At 41.4% G+C, this 20447-nt stretch overlaps 1 protein-coding gene across 26 annotated transcripts in view; it reads left to right on the top strand.

Annotated features, from left to right (window-relative positions):
* The window catches only part of KCNMA1 (potassium calcium-activated channel subfamily M alpha 1), a 612911-nt gene that overhangs the window by 142631 nt on the left and 449833 nt on the right, over nucleotides 1–20447 (top strand). For all 26 annotated transcript variants that reach the window (XM_042456625.1, XM_042456624.1, XM_042456616.1 and 23 more), the window contains exon 2: nucleotides 10022–10186. In XM_042456625.1, the coding sequence (XP_042312559.1) occupies nucleotides 10022–10186 (165 nt within the window). The remainder of the gene's footprint in view (nucleotides 1–10021; nucleotides 10187–20447) is intronic.

The raw sequence follows: 20447 nt of genomic DNA, 5'->3' as shown, positions 1-20447 counted from the left end.
TGGACTGATTCCCTGCAGCATCTGTTGTGTTTCTATATACCCCCCTCCCTTTAGTGACCTTGGTAAGTTCAGAGGCAGCTCAGGTTTATGCATACATACCTAGCGCTTTCAGTGACGTCTTTAAAACAAATTGTTGTGGTGCTATTCAACCCTGAGATCTTATGTCTTAGCTTTAGTTTAACTGAAGCTTTCAATTTCAGGATGAAGTCATTCCTGTGCCAAAAGATGCAATCGCACATGGACGTTGAATTATTTAGAGTTCCGTTTAACTGTGTGCATGTGTTCAAGCAGCAGTAAACATAGCCGGTTACCCTGTAGGCAACTGCAGCTGTTATTCAAAAAGCAAATGCTCTCCTGTCTTCCACTTCTTCAGATGAGGCATTACGAAAAGGAGGGAGGCCGTTCTGAATCGGCAGGGGAGAGGTTTTATTTAGGCCCATTTGTAAATTCTAGAAGAACTTTGAAAACCCCAGTTCAAAGCCTATATCAGCTTTAGATTTACCATCGTGAAGAACAGTTTCTTTTTAGTTGGACTATGATGTCTGGAATTCCCTAGTCAGTGGCCAGGATGGTTGGGGGAATTCATGGAGTCACAGTATAAAGAATAGTTGTTCCAAGCTCTGGCATTTATTAAGGGGAGCATGGATAAATCACTGTATTTTTGGCTTCAGCTGCCCACACCTGGAAAATTAGATTGGCCTAAGAGGAGAGAGACAGTATGCTGTAGTAGTTTGCATGTTGGACTATTATTCTAGAGACTAGAGCTTGAATCCTTGCTCAGCCATAGAAATCAACTGGATGACTTTGGGCAAGTCACACTCTCTCAGCCTCAGGAGAAGGCAAACTCCTTCTGAAGAATCCTGTGACAGGTTTGCCTTAGGGTCACCATAAGTTAAAAAAAAATGACTTGGGGGCAAACAACAACAGAGTGCCATATTAGTAAATGCTTAAGATAAATTCAGATGAGAATAATAACCACTAGACCTGTATCTAGTCCTGGAAATTAATAAATGACTAGAAATGTTCATTTTTTTGGGTGATCCCTACAGTGCTACCTTTCAGATTGGTCATGCTGACAGTGCTATATGTGTGAATTTGAAGCTGCATGGTTGTACTTAATTCACTATGAGACTTCCCTGCTAGACTGTTATGTATGCTGTGTTTGATGCAGAATACTTTCTGATGGGACTGTGATTTCAGCAGAGGAATGCCAGCCAAAGAATGCAAAGAAAAAATAAATTCCAACATTCCAAAAATAATCTTCCTTTACCCATAGTACTATACTAAATTCATTCTTTTTAATATCCCCTCTATGTGAGCAGGTGCTCTTCCGTGCCAATGGGGGGCATTACATTTCACATGAAACGGAGGAAGAAAGGCAAGTAGAGGCTGAATGGAGAAACATCATGTGGTATTTCAGTTACACATAGGGATGCCGTAACCCGACGGCCCCCATGACAAACCCGCTTTTGGGGGCCCCCTCCCAGTCCCTGTCCGGTTTGGCCCCAAGCCCCCGGTTTGGGGCCCGTGCGGCGCCAACCCACCTTCCCCTGCCTCCCCGCGTGGCCGCGCCACCCACCTCCTCCTCCTCCGTTCGGAAGCGAAGGAGGAGGTGATGTGTGGGGGGAAGGTGGCGGGGAGGTGGGGAGGGGGCGCGGGCATGCGCAAGAGGCGCACCTCCTTCTTCCCCTCCTCCGTTCCAAGCCTCCCTTCCTTTCTCCCTCCTTCCTCCTTCCTTTTCCCTCCTCCTCTGCCTCCCGGCTCAGGCCCAAGTGGAGGAGGAGGCAGAGGTGCCTGCCTGGCTTGGCTCTCCCTGTGCGTGTGCACGCGCCAAGGCAGCAGGCACTGGCAGGCAGCCACCCACCACCTCCTCTGCCTGGCGCGCCTCCATGCTGGGCACTTCCTTGGGCCCGGGAGGTGGAGGCAGAGGAGGAGGCTGAGGCGGAGGTGGCTGGCTGGCTGCCTGCCTCCTGCCTTGGCGCACGGACGGGGGGGGAGCGCGCCAAGGCAGCCACCCACCTCCTTCTCCGCTTGGGCCTGGGCTGGGAGGCAGAGGAGGAGGAGGGAAGAAGAAGGGAGGAAGGAAAAGAGGAGGAGGAGGAGGGAGGAAGGAAGGAAGGAGGGAGGAAGGAAGGGAGGAAGAAGGAAGGGAGGAGGAGGGAGGAAGGAAGGAGGGAGGAAAGAAGGAGGAAGGAGGAAAGGGGAGGAAGGGAGGAAGGAGGGAAGAAGGAAGGGAGGAGGAGGAGGGAAGGAGGAAGAAGGAAGGGGGAGGAAGGAAAGGAGGAGGGAGGAAGGAAGGAGGAAAGAAGGAGGAAGGGGGAGGAAGGAAGGAGGGAGGAAGGACAAGGAGGAAGAAGAGGAGGAGGAGGAGGAAGAGGATAGTGATGATGATGAAATGAGCCAGCTTCTGAGGCATGACCAATGTAAGTTGCTCTGATTTTTACAAACTCATGCACAGTGAAAAAAAACCAGAGTCCCTTGACCAAGTACACACTTCTGAAAAGTACAGTTGAATCCGAGGGCAAACCCACTTCTTGTTAAATCACATTGACATATTAAGTATGAAACCCAAAGAGTTTGGTTATGGAATAAGCCTCTGAAGTATGCAAGAAGCCATGTTAAGTAAAGCCATGTTCAGTGCCCAAATATGCTGTTAGGAATGGGAGGAGGGGGGTGGCCAGAAAGGGAAAGTCCATTTCTGTCATCTGTCTAGGAATAATGCCCAAATGTCCTCCATTTCGATCATGCCTAAGAAACATGTATTTATATTAACATTTTTTTTTAAAACCATCAAATTTTTCCACGTGTCCTCCATTTTTAAAAAAATGTGCCCTCCATTTGAAAATTTGTCCCTGTTTGGAGGTCCAGACTTATGGCAACCCTAGTTACACACATACTTAAGTCTTAGTCATTAGGTCTGCGGGTTTGTGCTAACTACTAATCCCTTCACAGAAAAGGTGGACTTTGTAATGGAATTTGGAGAAAGGAATTTGGAGAGAGGAAGGTATCACACATGTGTTCTAGGACGTAGTTACCAGCAGTAAATCAGGATGGTGCAGGTGTACTTGGAGTATTGCTGCACTTAGGTCAAGGAAAACTTGCATTCAGATTCTTCTTCCAGTCATGATGTTTACTGGCTTGTCTTTGGCAAATGACTATCATCCTGATCTACCTCATAGGGATGGGGTGTGTGTGTGTGTGTGTGTGAGAGAGAGAGAGAGAGAGAGAGAGAGAGAGAGAGAGAGGACAAACGTGCATCATCATTTGATGCCATTTTAAAGTATTTTGTAGAAAGCAATAGGCAGAAAATATCATAAATAAATAAAAAGTTTGGTTTTGGTCAGTAAATTAGAATTTTAATAATCTGGATTTCAAGGGTGTTTAGATGTTTGTTCATCTATGTGTGTGTGAACTAGTTTCTCTGTATTTTCTAAAGCATTTTGGACCTTGGTAATAGAAGGATAACAGAAGCCAGATAACTAAATAAAAAAACCGTGAGCATATTTACTCTATTAACAGGAACTCTTTGGCTCTGGCAGAGTCCCAAAGTGGTTTTATATCTATGCAGCTTTCAGCCTTTTCTTCTGATAAGTATGCTGTGTTTCTCCACCATGTATAAAATGTAAGAGACAACATTGCACCAAGCAGTAGATACACCCTCCCACTTCACTCTATTTATATGTTCCTGTCATCAAGCAATTAAAATAATGAATACTTTACAAAACAACAGGTAAGCAGCCTGCCTGCATAAAGATAGTATTAGCTTAAAATGTACCTGTCATGCTTCTAAATAAGGCACCAATTAAAACTTCATTCCGGGTTTCTTGAAATGTTCATTTTTCTGGCTCATGGATGGCTGCCACAGCATTATTTAGTTAATTTGCTGAGGTGAGGAGAAGCAACAGGATGGCAGACCTGCACCACTGATAAGAAAGGAGTTCAGCTTTTTGGAAAAGCTTAGCACACATTTGCAGGCAAGCTACCGAGAAGGAGCTAAAAGATTCTTGTTTGCACCATCAAATGCTGTCATGCTAGCTGTGTTACCCTTGGTTTATGAAAGGCATAATCTCCTTCACTGTTCTGAACTGGTATCCCTTTCTCTGAAGCTATGGTTTTCAAACACGGCACCCTTTCTGGGCTCCTGTGTATTCATTATTGTGCTTCTATGTCTACTGTTGCTGTACCCTGTCGATTCCTGAGTTTCCATCTTCCATTAAACATTGAAGAGTCTTGGATATATCCTAGGGCAGTCACTAATTTTGCACAAGTACTGTTGTTTTGATGAGGCAAATATATCCATGTCTAAGGGGATTATCACATGGAGGTTTACTGTACTGAAGTCACCGGCAAAACGCTCCAGAAGCACAAAGGTGTGATAGCCAGTCATGCTTCTGAAGTGCCACTGAAATGTCCCCTCACCTCTCCCGTCAGCAAAGCATTCACAGAGCAGCCATTTCTTCATCATGGAAGTTCCCGTTATTGAAGAAATGGCTACTCTGCGAACACTTTGATGACGGGAGAGGAGAGGGGACACTTCAGTGATGCTTCAGAAACATGACCAGCTATCACACCTCCTCACTTCTGGAGTGTTTTGCTGGTGATTTAAGCACGATAAGCCTTGGGTGTGATAATCCCCTAACTCTGGTGAATATGAAAAACAAAACATGGCTTTGCAAATGGCATGCTTAGTAGGCATAGGTTGGGTTCAGAACTGTGTTTCAATAACATTTTCTTTGGGACAATTTTTTTTATTGTGGCCAGAATGTAGATGATAATTCAAGGCCAGATGCAAATTTACTCCACAGAGAATTGGCAAGTAGAGGTGGGGGGTGGGATAGTGGGGTGAGGCTAGTTCCCTGTCTTATTTCATCTATCTGGAGCATGGCTGTCAAACATTTCTTTAATATAAGTATGCATGCAGTAAGCTGACATGAAAAACTGGCATGTCCAGGTAGGGCTGATTTGTCTCAGATACCATGACACAGTGGTTTAGTGGGTAGGATGCTGACTCTGATTATCACAAGGTTGGCACATCAGCAGTTCAAGACCCAAGGACCACATGACAGAATGAGCTCCCATCACTAGTCCCAGCTTCTGCCATCCCAGCAGTTCAAAAGCATGTAAAAGTGCAAGTAGATAAATAGGTACTACTTCAGCGGAAAGGTAAAAGCATTCCATGCAGTCATGCTGGTTACATGACCACAGAGTTTTCTTTCACAAAGTTGGCTCTTTGGCTTAGTAACAAGATGAGCACTGCCCCTGACAGTCAGACAGGGCTAAACAATTATATCAAAGGGGAAACCATTACCACAAAATACTACTTATTGATGGTCAGTGTAGATAATACTGAGCTACATGGAGCAATAGTCTGACCTGATCAAGGCAAACTCTTGTGTACCCTTTACTTGCAAGGTGGCTGCAGTTTTATGGGTTAAAACTGGGGGATCCTGTTTCCAGAAAAGTGATGTAGTGGACATTTCTATGCATCTTTAATCAAAGGAACAATCCACTGAGTTTCATGGGGTTTACCTTTCAAGAAAGTGTGTGTAGGACCACAGTCTCTAGACAGAATATTGTACTAGATTAATTTTTCTGAAACTTGAATGCATCTTATCTGCTTGTTACCCTAATTTCTAACATTGTCATGCCAGAAGAAGGTCTACTCAAAAGATTTTAGATGAAAAGCTTAAATTCTTCTGCATCTGGATGGCACCTGTTCTGAATACCCATGATGAAGGGAAATGGGATGTGTTGGGAGGGGGAAACCCAATTCTTGTTAGCCTTGTGCTGGTCCCATGTTACCGAAATGCATGTCAGTCAAGATAACCATTTTTCAGAGTTACAGTGCAACAGAGTACTTTCTCTTCATTCTATATAGTCACTACAGGTGCATCCAAGTGCTGGATTGTCACAGGTCCACAATTCCCTCTTTAAGGCATTATTCTCATGAAGTTCTCTATTAAAGCAAACATATTAGTAGCCATTCTGCAACACAGGACAGATGCCTCTGATACTTCTGTTGGAAATGTGGTTCTGGCATTGTTCAGTTTCTTTGTAGCAACCCATGATATATGGAAGTCTAAGGCGGCACCAGAGGCTTCAGTTGTGACAGACATATCACCATTTTACAAATGAAGATGTAGCAGGTGAAAAGGCATTGGACATTTTTACCATCCTGTCCAAATGAATGTGTTCTCAGTGTAGGACATTTCTTTCTGCATAAGTGTCATTTCTTTAAAGGCACATTGTTCAGGAAATCTAGTTGGAATTAAAAAGGAAAGCCTTGGAATTGTTGTTCCCAGGTTGGAAGGTAAAATGGTCAGTCACTGTAGCTCTCCTCCTTTCACTCTCTACTTTAATGTTTTCCATGTTTTGAGAACTGGAAGTGAGTGGGAGAAATGCCTTCGCTTTTGGATGGGAGAGACACTGTCTGTGTGGCTCTGTTCCTCTGAATTGCCAGAATTGGGGAATGCCCACATTCATTTTGGAGTTCTCTCAGAGGTCTTTGCCTACCTTCAGATGACTCCTGAGTTGGTAAGAATATGTCTGATTTGAATCAGGATTGTCTGAATCTAACTGGTACCCTTAATTAAAATGTATCTATATTCAGACTAGAGAAAAGATGGCATGGTTTGCCATTGTGAAAGCTGCCACAGATGTGGTGGAAGCTAAGTTATGAAATATCCATGTTCAGCAGAAGTGTATCTCTAATGGTTACAGGGGGAGGGGGGAGAGAGATGAGAGTAGGGTTGTAGTCTTCATACCTTGCTTGATAGCTGTCTAACAGAAAATGGGGCACAGCCTATGGGACACTTGGAGTGAGTCATCAGGGCTTGTTATATGTTCAAACCCCCATTTTCCTAACAGAGCTTAACCTCTAGGAAATTGCTGTTATTTCAAAAACAGTATCTTCCCAAAATCAGTGGGCTATTTTTTTGTGGGATGTGTCATTCATGAATGCTGAATGCAGAAAGTCTGATTCATCATATCTATATTTGTCTGGTAATGAAGGTTGCACATAACTGAAAAGGAAAAAAAAAAGATTTTTATTCCTGCAACACATGTTGATGTGGGGAGAGGTTTACAGATTTTGATCTGAATTGCCATTCATTTATCAGGTAGAGCTGAAACATTTCTTAGTCACAGAGCAGGGTATGGTATGTTTATTTTGAAACAGAACACAGGCAGTTATTCAAAAGTGTGGTAGAATCACTGGAATATGGATTGAAAACTCATTTGCTGCTATGTTGGATGACTCCTACTCCCTGCAAAGGGATGTACGTGAGTGTTTACATGTGCAAGAGAGAATAGCTCTGTGGCTTTTAGAGGGCAGGCATGACTATTGCAGCGCTCTCCGTACTAATAGATGAACTAGCTTAGTTCCTCTTTCTCTCTCTCTTTAACTTATCTTCAAAGGGTGCTTTTAAAGTTAGAACATCAAATACCACTCACACTGATGATATGTGATAATGTCATATCATTCCATGGACACTGTGCAGGAGAAAAGATGGCTGCCTCCATTGTGCAGATTTGTGAAAGGACAAAGGAAAAAAAATGAAATCCAGCCTTTGTAAGAAAAGGGAAATTTGTTGATTTGACTGACTAAGACAAAACCTTGACATGTATACTTTTTTTTGTGGGACACACTGAGGACTAGCAGCCATGTCATGAAGCAGGACATCTAAGTGATGGATGGCCTAGGGTCAACATGGCTAAAGAAAAGTTGCAGAGGTGTTAGATAGATAAACAGGTGTAAACAGCAGAGGAGATAAGATACTGAAGCAAGGGTGGGCAAAGTGGGAGTTTCCCAGAACATAGACTGGCATGCATATTATTTAGGGAGAATTATTAAGAAAACTTGGCAAGGACAGAGTAGCTAAAGAATGAAGTGTCAAATAAACAGATGTGACTGAACTATGGATACAGAGACAGGTAGCAGAAGGAAGAAAGTACTAATAGGAGAAAAATCTCTCACAGGACCTTGGGAGCAGAAAGAGACAAAGGAGAAACAGACAAGCAAGGAAGGTTTTCAGAATAGGTAACTGTTGCCCGAGAAACCAACGGGTTTGCAAGGAAACAGAACTCTAGTAGATGTGGTTTTAATGGCAGCATTGCTTTCTGTTGATTCTAAGGAGACCATGAGAGATACCAACAAGCAGTGAAAGCAGTTGAGAGCGGGATTTCACTGATTGATCTGAATTAAGCATCTGATCCTTTGATTACGGTATTCTGGTATTCCTTTCAAATATCTGTGCTTATTTGGATTGAAGCACATGGTATTCGAGTGTAAGAGCATGGCATCGTTGTACTAACAGCAGCCACAAGTAATGAAGGTGAATGAGAGTGGCCGGTAATGAGTCAGCCAACCTAGCACTGCTAAAATGGTCTCCTTTCATTTACTGTTTCTTCTCTCCCTCTGATGACTCAGGAGGGACCACCATTGCTTACAGGCAGGGAGGAGTTCCTTTGATTAATCACACAGCTCTCTTTTAAACAGTTGCTCCTTGGCAACTTGGCAGCCTGCTGAAACATTGGCAGTTCTGTCTTTCATTTCTGTTTGGTTGTTTAGGCTGCACACACTACCATTGGGAGCTTCCTTGGACAACTGCCTCTAGAAATAATCATTTCAAAATGCTACATGACTAATAATCACAAACACTGCATGTTTTTCTTCGATTATTTTGTCCATGTCCACATTTTTACTGTGAGGTGTGTCTACAAGACTACAAAAATATGTGGTGAAATTAATTACAGACATCTCAAGAACCAGCTATGTTAGTTTTTTTGTGGCGTTTTCGGGTTATGTGGCCATGGTCTCGAAGAGTTTTTTCCTGACGTTTCGCCAGCAACTGTGGCTGGCATCATTCTCTGAAGATGCCAGCCACAGATGCTGGTGAAATGTCAGGAATAAACTCTTCTAGAACATGGCCATATAGCCCGAATAACCTACAAAAAACTATAGATGCCAGCCATGAAAGCCTTCGACTTCACACCAGCTATGTTGCCCATGTGACTCAAGAAAGAACCTGGCATCCACAGTCAAAATACTATTCGGGGGGGGGGGGGGGGTTGTTAAAAATTTAATAATGATAATAATAATAATAGAGCCAGTGTGGTGTAGTGGTTTTAGTGTTGGATTATGATTCAATTCCTAGCTCAGCCATGAAACCCACTGGGTGACCTTTGGCAAGTTGTATGCTCTCAGTCTCAGGAGATGGCAACGGCAAATGCCCTCTGAACAAACGTTGCCATGAAAACCTCATGATAGCTTCACATTAGGGTCACCATAAGTTGCAAGCGACTTGCTGGCATACAACAACTTGGAAAAATAACACTGTGTGTATGCACTGTGTATAGAACTTGGGAAAGAGGCATTTCAGTCTATTCTGACAACTGTTCAACCTTGGTTGCTTTTTAGGGATCATTGCATGCTGCTCATAACTCTATCCTTATTTGCCTTAAGACTCATCCACAGCTGCGCTATTATGCTTCACAGTGTGATTGGAATGAATTGGCCAGAGCCATTTTGCTGCCTAAGGCAAGTTCCAGGGACACTGCCCCTCCCATTGCTAAGGTCCAGATTTGTAATAGTCCTGCTGCACGAAGGAGATACACATTCCTGCATTCATCTCCCTGCTACCTACCCCATGATGCCAACTGAAGCCCTGAATAGCAGGGCACTGAAATTTGAATAATACAATATAATGATGGTTTGGGAATGCTAGCTCCCCGCCACCCTTTCCCCCCTTTTCTTTTAAGGAGGTAAAGTAGATGATGAGCATAAATCTTACTAGACTGTGAGAGCACAATAATTTTTGCAGAATTTCTGAGGCTTGCTGTCCAATAGTTGTCATTAGCAAGAAGATTATTTTGTGAGCAACCACTAGAAAGTAGGTCGTTTTCTCATTTGGCAGAGGAACGTGATTTTCCCACTCACCATATGTTGTGCATTGTATTTATTTGGTGCGCTCTTGCTACCAACCAGTGATAATCTAACTGTTCCTCTCTTTTCATTTTATAGGAGGCCCAGAAGATAAATGTCAGTGCAGAACCCCAGGCGGATGGGGACTTGAAACCCACAGATGAGAAAGAGGAAACCGTAGCAGCAGAAGTGGGCTGGATGACCTCTGTTAAAGACTGGGCAGGGGTGATGATTTCAGCCCAAACTTTAACTGGCAGAGTCCTTGTAAGTTTTCTCATGTTTATTCCATTTTGCACACACATGCTCCACAGATGAGTTTAGACAGGTCAGAGATATTGACATTAATAGTGTGCTAAGCTCCACCTAGGAAATCATTTCTCTTTTTAGCAGCTACTTGCTATCATACTTAGAAAGTGGCTTCCCAGGCACATCCTAGTAAATGATGAAGCTTTAAAAAAACTAGGTTATTGCTTGGTGTTTGCCAACATTAGATGAGAATATGCCATCATATGAATCTGTTTGTGAGAGTCTATGAACTTGGGAATTGAGTCAGATAGAAGAAAATGGGACTTAACTTTCCATGTAACCACGTTACATACAGTACAGTAATGACGTTGTATGCCCATTACTGAAACTTAACACTGTTATAATTAGAAACTTGCTCCTTCTAAACTCATTTCTGGACTGAATATTAAAAGAGGGTAGGTTTAATCCAACTGCAGGGAAATGTATTTTTCTGAACATAAGAAGTTACAAAAATGAACATGTAATTTCAGAGAAGATTAGATATTCTGTATAGTCTTTTTTGTAGACCAGAGAACCATCTCTTTCATACACAATGACTCTTACCCATAATTTTGAATTCATGCCTCACTGATATATAGTGGACCCTTGGTATCCACTGGGGTTTGATTCATGGATACTAAAATCCATGGGTGGTCAAGCCTTATTAAATACAGTGGTGTGATAAAATGGTATCCTTGCTATAAAATGGCAAAATCAAGGTTTGCTATTTGGAATTTATATATTTTTAAAATATATCAAGCTGTGGATAGTTAAATCTGTGGATAAGGAATCTGTGGATAAGGAGAACTGGCTGTATTTCCAAACTGTCTGAAGAATCTGAATTTTGTCTGGGTTTTCTCTTCTTTTGTAAAACCGGTTTTGTGTACAGATTTACAATATACTTGACCAAACGTAATTTTAGGAAACCTCAGGAAGCCATTCCTGAGATTCAGACTCTACATTGGTGAAGTATGTAGGAACTACAATGCTCTGTATAACATAATGCCAAGACCTAAGATGACTTTTTATAAACTAGAGATAACTGGCATTAGATTAACAAACACTGGATGCCAATAGAAGTTCTTAATAAGCAATCTAGTTCTGGTGTTAGGATCATGAAAGAGCAACAAAGATCAGTTTTTAATGAGCTTTAATCTGATATTGAAAGAAAACTGGAGATGACAATCAAATTTTGATCTTTCCTTTCTTGATGGAATTAATGTAGCTGATATACATTTTCTATCTTTTGCCTTTCAGTTTTTCTTTTTCATTTCTTTAAATGTTGCAGGACATTTCTAACATTGTGTCTTGCTGTATACTAGCAGTTAGAGGAAAAGGCTACATTTGCACCGCAGAATGGCACTGCTTTAATTGCCGTGGCTCAGTGCTATGGAATTCTGGGATTTGTGATTTTGTGAGATATTTAGCCTTCTCTGTTAAAGCGCTTTGGAGCTACAACAAATTATAAATCCCAGGATTCCATAGCATTGAGCCATGACGATTAAAGTAGTGTCAAACTGCATTATTGCTGCTGTGCAGATGCAGCCAAAGTGAGGGGGGAAAGTGAAAAGTACAAACTAAACTGTACAGTATATTTATTTGATGCTTCTTTTTATGGTACTGGGGAATTCAAACTGCAGGAAGAATATTCATTCCTTTTTTCAGAACTTCCAATTTTATTCTAAAAATAATATTTTAATGTAATTGTCAGATGAGAGCCCCTCTTAAAATCATAACTGATATTTCTGTTTCTTGATTCAATAGAACCTGAAAACAGAATTGAGTTTGTTGCAAAGAGAGTAAAAATACTTGTTGGTACAGTTGTGCTCAACTACACCTTTGTGTAAGTAGTTGTGCAAAGCAGCTGCATAAGAGGTAGTGCAACAGGTGTACAACCAGATGTGCAACGTGGTTGTAAGTCTGGTTGCACAACCATTTGTGCCGTTGTGCAAGTGGTTGCACAATAAAACCTGTGTAATCCTAAAGGAACAGAATTGCTAGCATAAGGAGGTTCGTGTCAGTACTGTGACATAACTAGGTACAAACCAGAAAACATACAATACAAAGTTAAGCATTTTTTAATTTCCTCCTTAACCTCTGCTTGTGGTAATACTAATTGTCTTTAACAGTACACTATATTTTTCCAAAAATGTAAGCCTATAGTCTGCCTTTAGGTGACATTCTGCATCCTGTCCAGTGTTTCTGCAGGCATTTCAGACAATGATTTTATGTACTGTGGATCTTTCTAAGTAAAATACCAGCTGATACCGACGGCACCATTATTGAAAATCTTTGAAAGCCATTCAGCCTCTGGATCTTAGTGACTTAGAACAGTGTATTCTTAAAAGGTCTGATCATTTCCTGTCCCCCAAGCCAACAGCAGAAAATTCTGTTTTTATTGAGTAAAAGATTATGGCTTTTTGTAGGTCAGTTGCAGATCAAAATTAGATCAGCTACAGTGACACTGAAGGAATTACTGTACTTTTTCATACTGTACAATTTGAATCAAAATCAATCTTCCATATTCATTATTAAATAACCTTTAGGAAGTAGTTCACTGAACACTTGTGTTGAGGAGGAAGAAAAAAAATAGCAATTGATTTTTGTTTGGCATGCTCACACAAAGAAAGCTGTTGTATAACTGTTGCCTAGAATTATTTGCTCAGCAGAGAATAAAAGGTTAGCAGGGTATGAGCTAAAACCGGTCTTCTTAAATTTTACCTTTTCCAGATCTCCTTTTGAAAAAACTATTTATGACTAAATATTTATTTGGAAGGAATCCTAGTAAAAGTGGCAATAGTTCTAAAGTGAAATGCAAAGTTCTGATGTTCAGTTTGCAGGTTCTGTCCTTGATGTCTCTCTAAATCAGAGGGAATCTGATGTAGTCTCCTGCCTGACGCAATGGAGACCTGCTGCCAATCATAGTAGGTAGCACTTGACTACGGCATAGGCCTGTGGTGTAAGGTGGTGTCATACATTTATGTGACGCATAGAAGAAGAACAAGTGTGGATAAGTGGTTGTTAAAAGGAGTGTTTATCATGTTGCAAGCTCCAGGGATCTCTTCCTCAGGATGCACTTATGACATGGAGGTTCACAGCTTGATGGATGAACCCAGTATGGGCAATCATCATATTGGCCCATAGGGAACCTTGGAGGGGCACTCCCACAGCAATGCCTAGCCTTCCAAAGTGTTAAACTTTTTTTTAACTCCCAAGTGTACAACCTGGGTGGAATGATGGACAATTTCTCAATATTTTGGGCCTCCTCCAGGCCATTTGGCCTTGTTTTGAACAGGAAATGACTCAGATGCCAACTTTCAGGTCACTTTCTGGGGAAAGCGCCTTTCTTGAGCCTAAAACATCTCAGGGGTGGGTTGGAGGAAATGTGACAAATTTCTCTCCACATCTCTTGGTGAGATATTGTGGGGCAGTAGAGGTAAATGTGTCCTGGAGCTGTATGGGCTACACTTTGCCCTCCCCTGAACTAATTACACACTAACTACTTCTTAAAGCCATGGCCTGAGCAAGGCTGAGTCACTGAGGCATCCCTATGTCAATTATAATGAGTCACCATATTCCACATTTGGTTGAAATATAGAATGCTACTAGAGCCTTATTATCCTACTGGGCTGCTTGAATAGAATCATTTAATTGCAGGAACCTTTAAATTAGGCTTTAAAAAAGAGTTGCAGATGTGATTAGTGCACACAGTAGAATCCTAGTGGAACAGGAACTTCTAGTGTTAGGGACTGTAGAGAGACAAGCAGCCATAAAATGGACAGCTTCAGATATTAGTAAGAGCTGAAACTTCAAATGTAAAGTAGATAACAGAGCAGGGAACCATATGAAAACTTGGAATAATACTCAGAGATTTATGTGTCCTCCTGGCTATTTGACTTCACTTTCTATTTCTAAAGCTTTTAACAGTGTGAAGTCTAAGACTTTCATGGCTGGCATCCATAGTTTTTTGTGGGTTTTTTGGACTATGTGGCCATGTTTTAGAATAGTTTATTACTGACGTTTCGCCCACATCTGTGGCTTGCATCTTCCTTCTCTTAATGAAAAAGAAGCTATCTTCCTTCTGAGCAAGTAGTTTGTTTCATGTATTTACATGACTGTTTCACAATTTCGTGATACACATTCCTTAAATATGGCAAAAAAATCATAAGGGGCTTTAAAAAAAATAAACATAACCATCTCATCACCTGAACTTCTTTCTAGATTTTTGGGTGTCCATTGCTGACCCACCATTCTTTAGTTTTGATTTCCAAACTTGGTCCAGAGTGCTGGTCATGCACTGTTTAGCATAGTTTTCTTTACAGGTTCCTAAAGGGCATGAATACATGTGCACATTTGTTGTGCATGAGCAAAAAGGAACGCCAATGTTTGGAACTCTGGCGCATTACACACTGCCATTTATTACGCGCTCTGCGCGTACTAGGGTTAGGAAGGGGCGTGCTAGGGTTAGGAAGGGTCTCACCTTCCTAACCGGCCCTGTTCCTAGGATGTGTGGAGCGCGTAGTAAATGGCGGCACCTGTCCACACGGGCTCCACCATATTTACGCACAGCATCTGGACGTGGCGCAGTGGAAGTGACACCGCGAGTGCGCGCCTTGCGCGCCACTTCAAGGAGCCAAAAAGGAGCACAATTTCGGCGCTCCTTTTTAGCTTCGCTGGGAAGTCTCACGGTCTGGCTGCTCGGGCTTCTTGGCGTAGCTAATGATCGTGGTGGCAGGCCGCCCGCTTTAGGGCAGTCTGTAACACGCTATAGTGTGCAGAATTTTGATTAAGATACATTTGTGCTTATGTGCATATATAACTCACAAGGAGAAAATGAGTACAAAGTAAAAATGGTGGCAAACTCTGCACACACCATTTAAAAAATGATCCCATCTTTTAAGCCAGAAGGGAGGCAGAATAATGTGTGTGGGAAAACCAGGCCATGAAGTAATAATGAAATAGAATAGGGGATATCCGTTCACTCCTTATCCCTTTTATTTTCACATTACAAAAATTAGAAAGCTTGTTATCAAGTTGATGTGTGAAAATTATTTAAGATGTGACATCGTTTGCCTGGGCAACTGTCAAAACCGGGAACAGTTTGTGAAAGCTAATTCAGTTCTAAAGCATTTCCAAATAAAGCTGTTGAAAGAAAACAACATTTTAGGTACTTTTTTAAAATAATGTGATGGCTAGAACCAATACATTTGATTTTTTTTTTGATACATTGTATGCAGTATAATTTTGGTTCAAAACATACTGCAGAAATAATGCAGTTTGAGACTGCTTTAATTATCCTGGCCCAATGCTAGGGAATTCTGGGAGGTGTAGTTTTTTTTGTTTGAGACATTTAGTGCCGCAATAAGTTATAGCTCCTAGGATTACCTGACACTGACCCAGGGCAGTTAAAGCAGTCTGAAACAGGATTATTTCTGCAGTGTGTTTTGGACCCAAGTTAATTATTACCATTGAATTATATTTTGTGGTGGTTTTGCAGCAACCTATGTCTAAAGCAAATTCTTAATTTATTTATTTTTTTGAAACTACAGCAGAAAAAACTTTAACACATACAAGCTGGAATTATTGCTAGAATCAGCTCTTTTAGTTAGATATTCTGGCCCTGGGCAAGACTGCAAAATGGTATCATGTTGAACAGAGATCTGCTTTGTATATGAACAGAACCTTTAAGGAGCAGCATGAATGCTGCCTGATCATTTTTAATGTCTCTGTCACTCTATTTGCCATTGCACTGTCTTAAGACAAATTTTCAGTGTGTATAAAAATTTTCCAAGTATGGCAGAGACAACAAAAGAGACAATAACAGAAAGGGAGATGTCCACAGTGGAAGCATGCACTTTACTTCCATAGATATTCCTCTGCTGTGAGTGGTATTGTCCTGAACAAATATCATAGCATCACCTGGGTAGAACTTCCTAGAGAATTCCTGTGGTAGGTTTTGCATGTCTTTAAAGATACAATTCATGCTTCTGATTCTGCTGTATAAAACATATACATGGAGAAGAAGCCATGCAGGACCCTGGCAGCTGCAGATTCTTAAGGGTGATCCTAGAAGAGAAGGATGGAGAATATGAGGTTCTTGTGTGGCAGACTTTCTAAAGCTTCATTTATCTCCCCTTTTGTGCGTAATTTGGATGGGTAGGAGGAAAAAAATTATTTCACATATTAAAATACCTTGATTGTCCCCTATTTCTTATAGTCTCAGGGTGGCATACAATAACAACAGTTTAGCTTGAATTGAAATGAACAGGAGATAGAGAAGGACAGGAAATAGCTCTAAGTTCCCCACAACCTTCTCTGCATGTATTTGGAAAGTCTTCAGGGTTCTGAAAAGTCAGAGCATCATTTACATGTCACAACTTCCATGTTATGCTGACAACAGAGATGCGGTGGGAGACTTCTTTGGACTACAAAAAAACACCTTCACAGCCATGTCCAAAGGGTCATGCAAAAAAGTAACCTTTTCAAGCTCAGGTAACTTGTATTAGGATCTGAAAAGTAAATTAAGTCTTCATGCTTGTGAAGACCCCTCCCCTCATGTTTTTGGCTGACTGCAATATGTAGCCAAAATCTAATTAAATTTTGGGGAAAAACCCATTGCTATTTTATACCAATATTACATATCTTTTTTCCAGTTTAGGGAACAAGCTGTATAACAGAGTATAATTTTTCTCTGCCATACAGGGAACATCAAAGTCTTAAGAGTTATTATGTAGGGGAAAGGAAAATACAGCTGTGCAGCTGGCTCCCTTAGGAAATCCAGGTCTGCAGTTACTTATTTTGCCAATCTGCAAAAGTGTGCATATGTTGTGAATTGTAGCAGAATAGATATCCCTCCTGCTAAAGCAAGCAAGCGAGCAAACTAGCTTTGTTCACTTTTCAACCCCAGGATGCAGCATCACTCACAAAATATATCTAAGACGTTTTCAACAAAACACATACACAGTTGAAATGCACCTAAGGGATATTCTGGAAACATTAAAAAACCCAAACAATGTATACTTGTTCTGGTTGGGCTGAGAAACTGCTAGCTCTTTGGCGAAGTCTTCAGGGTTATTGACTTGGAACAGAGGGTGAAAATCAATGCAAGTCAGAGGTCTGCAGCAAGGAGCAGATCTCTTTGACAAAATAACTTACAGAAGTACAAGAGCAACTTTCTTCAGTCTGGGATGCACTGTATAAACTGGACTGGAGCTCACCTATTCATAATCAGAATGACATAGTGGGCAAGAATGATTGGAGTTGATGGGAGCTATAGCTAGAGATTGGGGGGGGGGGGGAAATCTCACTAGCCATTTCTTTCAGATGAATCTATCCTATCCATAGTCTGTGAGGCAGTTCGTGAAAAAGTGTGTATATCTTTCAGTTTCCAATCATTAGGAGGAAACTGGAAGGCGCAGATACTTCTCTCTGTGCAGATTTCTTTTCTTAATCACACATATTTTAAAAGATGTATACAAATGTGGTTTGGTCAATGAAAAAAATGTGTCCAAAACGTGGGCATGGGCCTTAGCCTCATTTCAAACAGGCACCACCCTTGAGTTTGTAGGCTGTGCCCCTGAACCTCAGGAGCAGTTGTTTTATTTTGAATTTATTTTGAAGCAGTAGAAAGTTCTGGACCCACTTCTCCTAATAGGAGTCATTTGCATCTCTGATGTCAGTCAACCTAAACTATGATGCTCTTAATGATTTTTTGTTGTGAGCATTGCTTTCACTGACAGTGCCCTTTGAGAGGCCAGATGGCTTTGGTGGTTTCTTTTAGAATAGTGCATGTTAGAATAGCCCTTCTTAACCCTAGCTTACCTTGAAGATTACCTTTCTTTCTAATAAAAGGATGAGAATCATGCAGCTTACCACATGTTGTTGAAGTGCAACCCCCAGCATTCCTTACCATTGGCTGAGCTGGGCTAAGGCTGCTTGGAATTGCAGTCCAACAGCATTTGGAGAGCTTTATGATTTCTACCCATGCTATAATAGAATCATAGAATCATAGAGTTGGAAGAGACCACTAGGGCCATCCAGTCCAACCCCCTGCCATGCAGGAAATCTAAATCAAAGCATCCCTGACAGATGCCATCCAGCCTTTGTTTAAAGACCTCTAAGGGGTTGGAAGAAGCAGGTGGCAGGGGAGGCTCAGCAGACAGATCTCCTTAATGCTGTCTAGAGCTTAGGGAGCAGTGCAGTTCCAAGAAATAACTAGGCTGACCTATTTAGTGAACCAGTCCTTCTACCAGTTTTTCTTCTTGCTTGGCAAACATAAACTAGGGAATTGCTTGCATAGGTGGTGGTTTTAGCCTGGAGTTAGACTCAGTGGTTCTGGCTCTGACTCAGGGAGCTCTTTTCAAGTAGAGGGAGTTCATATTTCGACCAGCCCCACTTAAATGCTAGCTTTTATTTTTCTAGCTCTAAATTCATATGGGTGCTCATTATTTCTTGGGATGTTATCTTTGTTTAGCATTTGGCAGGACTGGCATTGCTTACTGCATAGCGATATGAAGGCTATTTATTATAATACAGAGCACAGAGGCAACAATGGGATTGCACAGTGATTTCTGATAGCATTTCTTTACTTCATTGCATATGACTCCACAGTTGTCGCTCAATGAACTGGAGCCAAATTTGTTACCTGCCCTACCTGTTCCTTTCCTCATACCCTCAAAGCTCTACCCTTGCAAGGATAAAACGTTTAGACTAGGCCTCTTGAGTATAATTGCACTGAGTCTTCAAGAACTGGCCTCATAATTATCTGTGGGCCTCCTATTTATTAAGCAAAGTATGAATGCCCCCCAAAAAGAAAAAGAAAATGAGCTAATTATCAAATGACAATGTTTTTTAATTAGCAAAATGAATTTGTTAATCAGTTATTCTGAGAATGCTAAATCTTGTTTCCAAGGGTTTCCGAGGGGATTAGGTGTGATAATAAATTCACTTCCTAGGAGGTGTTCACATGTGTTAATCTGCTTGCAAACGCATCCTCTTTCCTTACATTTAATTTGTAGACTGAGCACCTTTGCTGGCCCTTGGGCCTGTTATTGATGTGCAGGTTTTATGTGCTTTTCTCTGTGTGTGTAGATTGGAGGTACCTCTCCCTATGAAAGATTTCTCATTGCTGAATTGAAGATGTGTGCTCCACTTTGCTTTAATCTCCTGTGACTACAGTGTGGGCTATTTCCTAGGTTTCCATAGGGACAGGAACAATGCTTCCCGTTGGGGTTCATCAGGCACAGAATGATGATGCTACAAAGTACACAGTGTTGAGTTGGTCTCATTGGTTTCTATGGTAACTGCAGCTTCCTTTAATCCACCCTCTCGCTTTCTCTTGATATGTATATGCTTTTTTCCCCTGTTGCTCTGCACTGATATTATTGCCAAACCAGTGTTGAATTTGTGGATCTTCTTTTTGGCTTGCGTACAGTATACGGAAGCATAATTCTGGGGACAATGCAGCAGAAATGTATTCTTGGCACATCTCCTTTCATTCTTGGTGTCTCATTCCTTCAATTTAGAAATAAAAAAACGAAGTGCTGCGAGACCTTTAGTGTTGCCATCTGTACCACATTTTAATGGGACCATCGCATTTTTTATGCGTCTGACTCACATTCCACTACAAACAGGATTAGCAAATATCCAAACCGTGTCTTGAATTTTTTTTAAAATCCAACAACATTTAGAAAGAAAACCCTTGTAAATAAATAAAGCAAGATGAATCATAAAGTGATTCACTGTTGTCACTTATTGGTGTCATGTTGTCAAATGGAGATGTAAAGCTAGAAAGTGACAATGACATTATGTTCTACCAGTATCCTCTATTAATCATACATACGCACATCTCCGTGATGTCATTTCTGGATATCATAATGGACAATTTATGCAACATCTTTTGTTCGGTTATTTTGGCTGGCCTTGGTAGCAAGACAACATCTATCCTTGCTATTGACCTTGCCTCTCTTGTGAGAGTTGGTGGGGGCAGGAACCCATTTGTGACAATGTAGTTGGCTTTGGATGTGCTTCAGGTGCCTGAGAAGGCCCAACAACATTAAGAGAGAAAGTGCCCCATGGAAGAAGCTCAAGAGAAGATGGTAAAAGCTTTCTTGCGATTCTCCATGTTGCAGGAGAGACAGGGAGGAAGCTCTTGTTTGGATGCCGGTATGTAGATTAGAGGGCATTTGACTTTCTTATGGTGAGATAGTGACCTTGTGAAAAGACATGTTGTTCAATCAGT

This window comes from Sceloporus undulatus, chromosome 3 (genome assembly GCF_019175285.1).
Source record: "Sceloporus undulatus isolate JIND9_A2432 ecotype Alabama chromosome 3, SceUnd_v1.1, whole genome shotgun sequence".
Lineage (NCBI taxonomy): Eukaryota > Metazoa > Chordata > Lepidosauria > Squamata > Phrynosomatidae > Sceloporus > Sceloporus undulatus.
The sequence above is the reverse complement of the archived record's forward strand: the minus strand, read 5'-3'. Positions and strand labels throughout refer to the sequence as shown.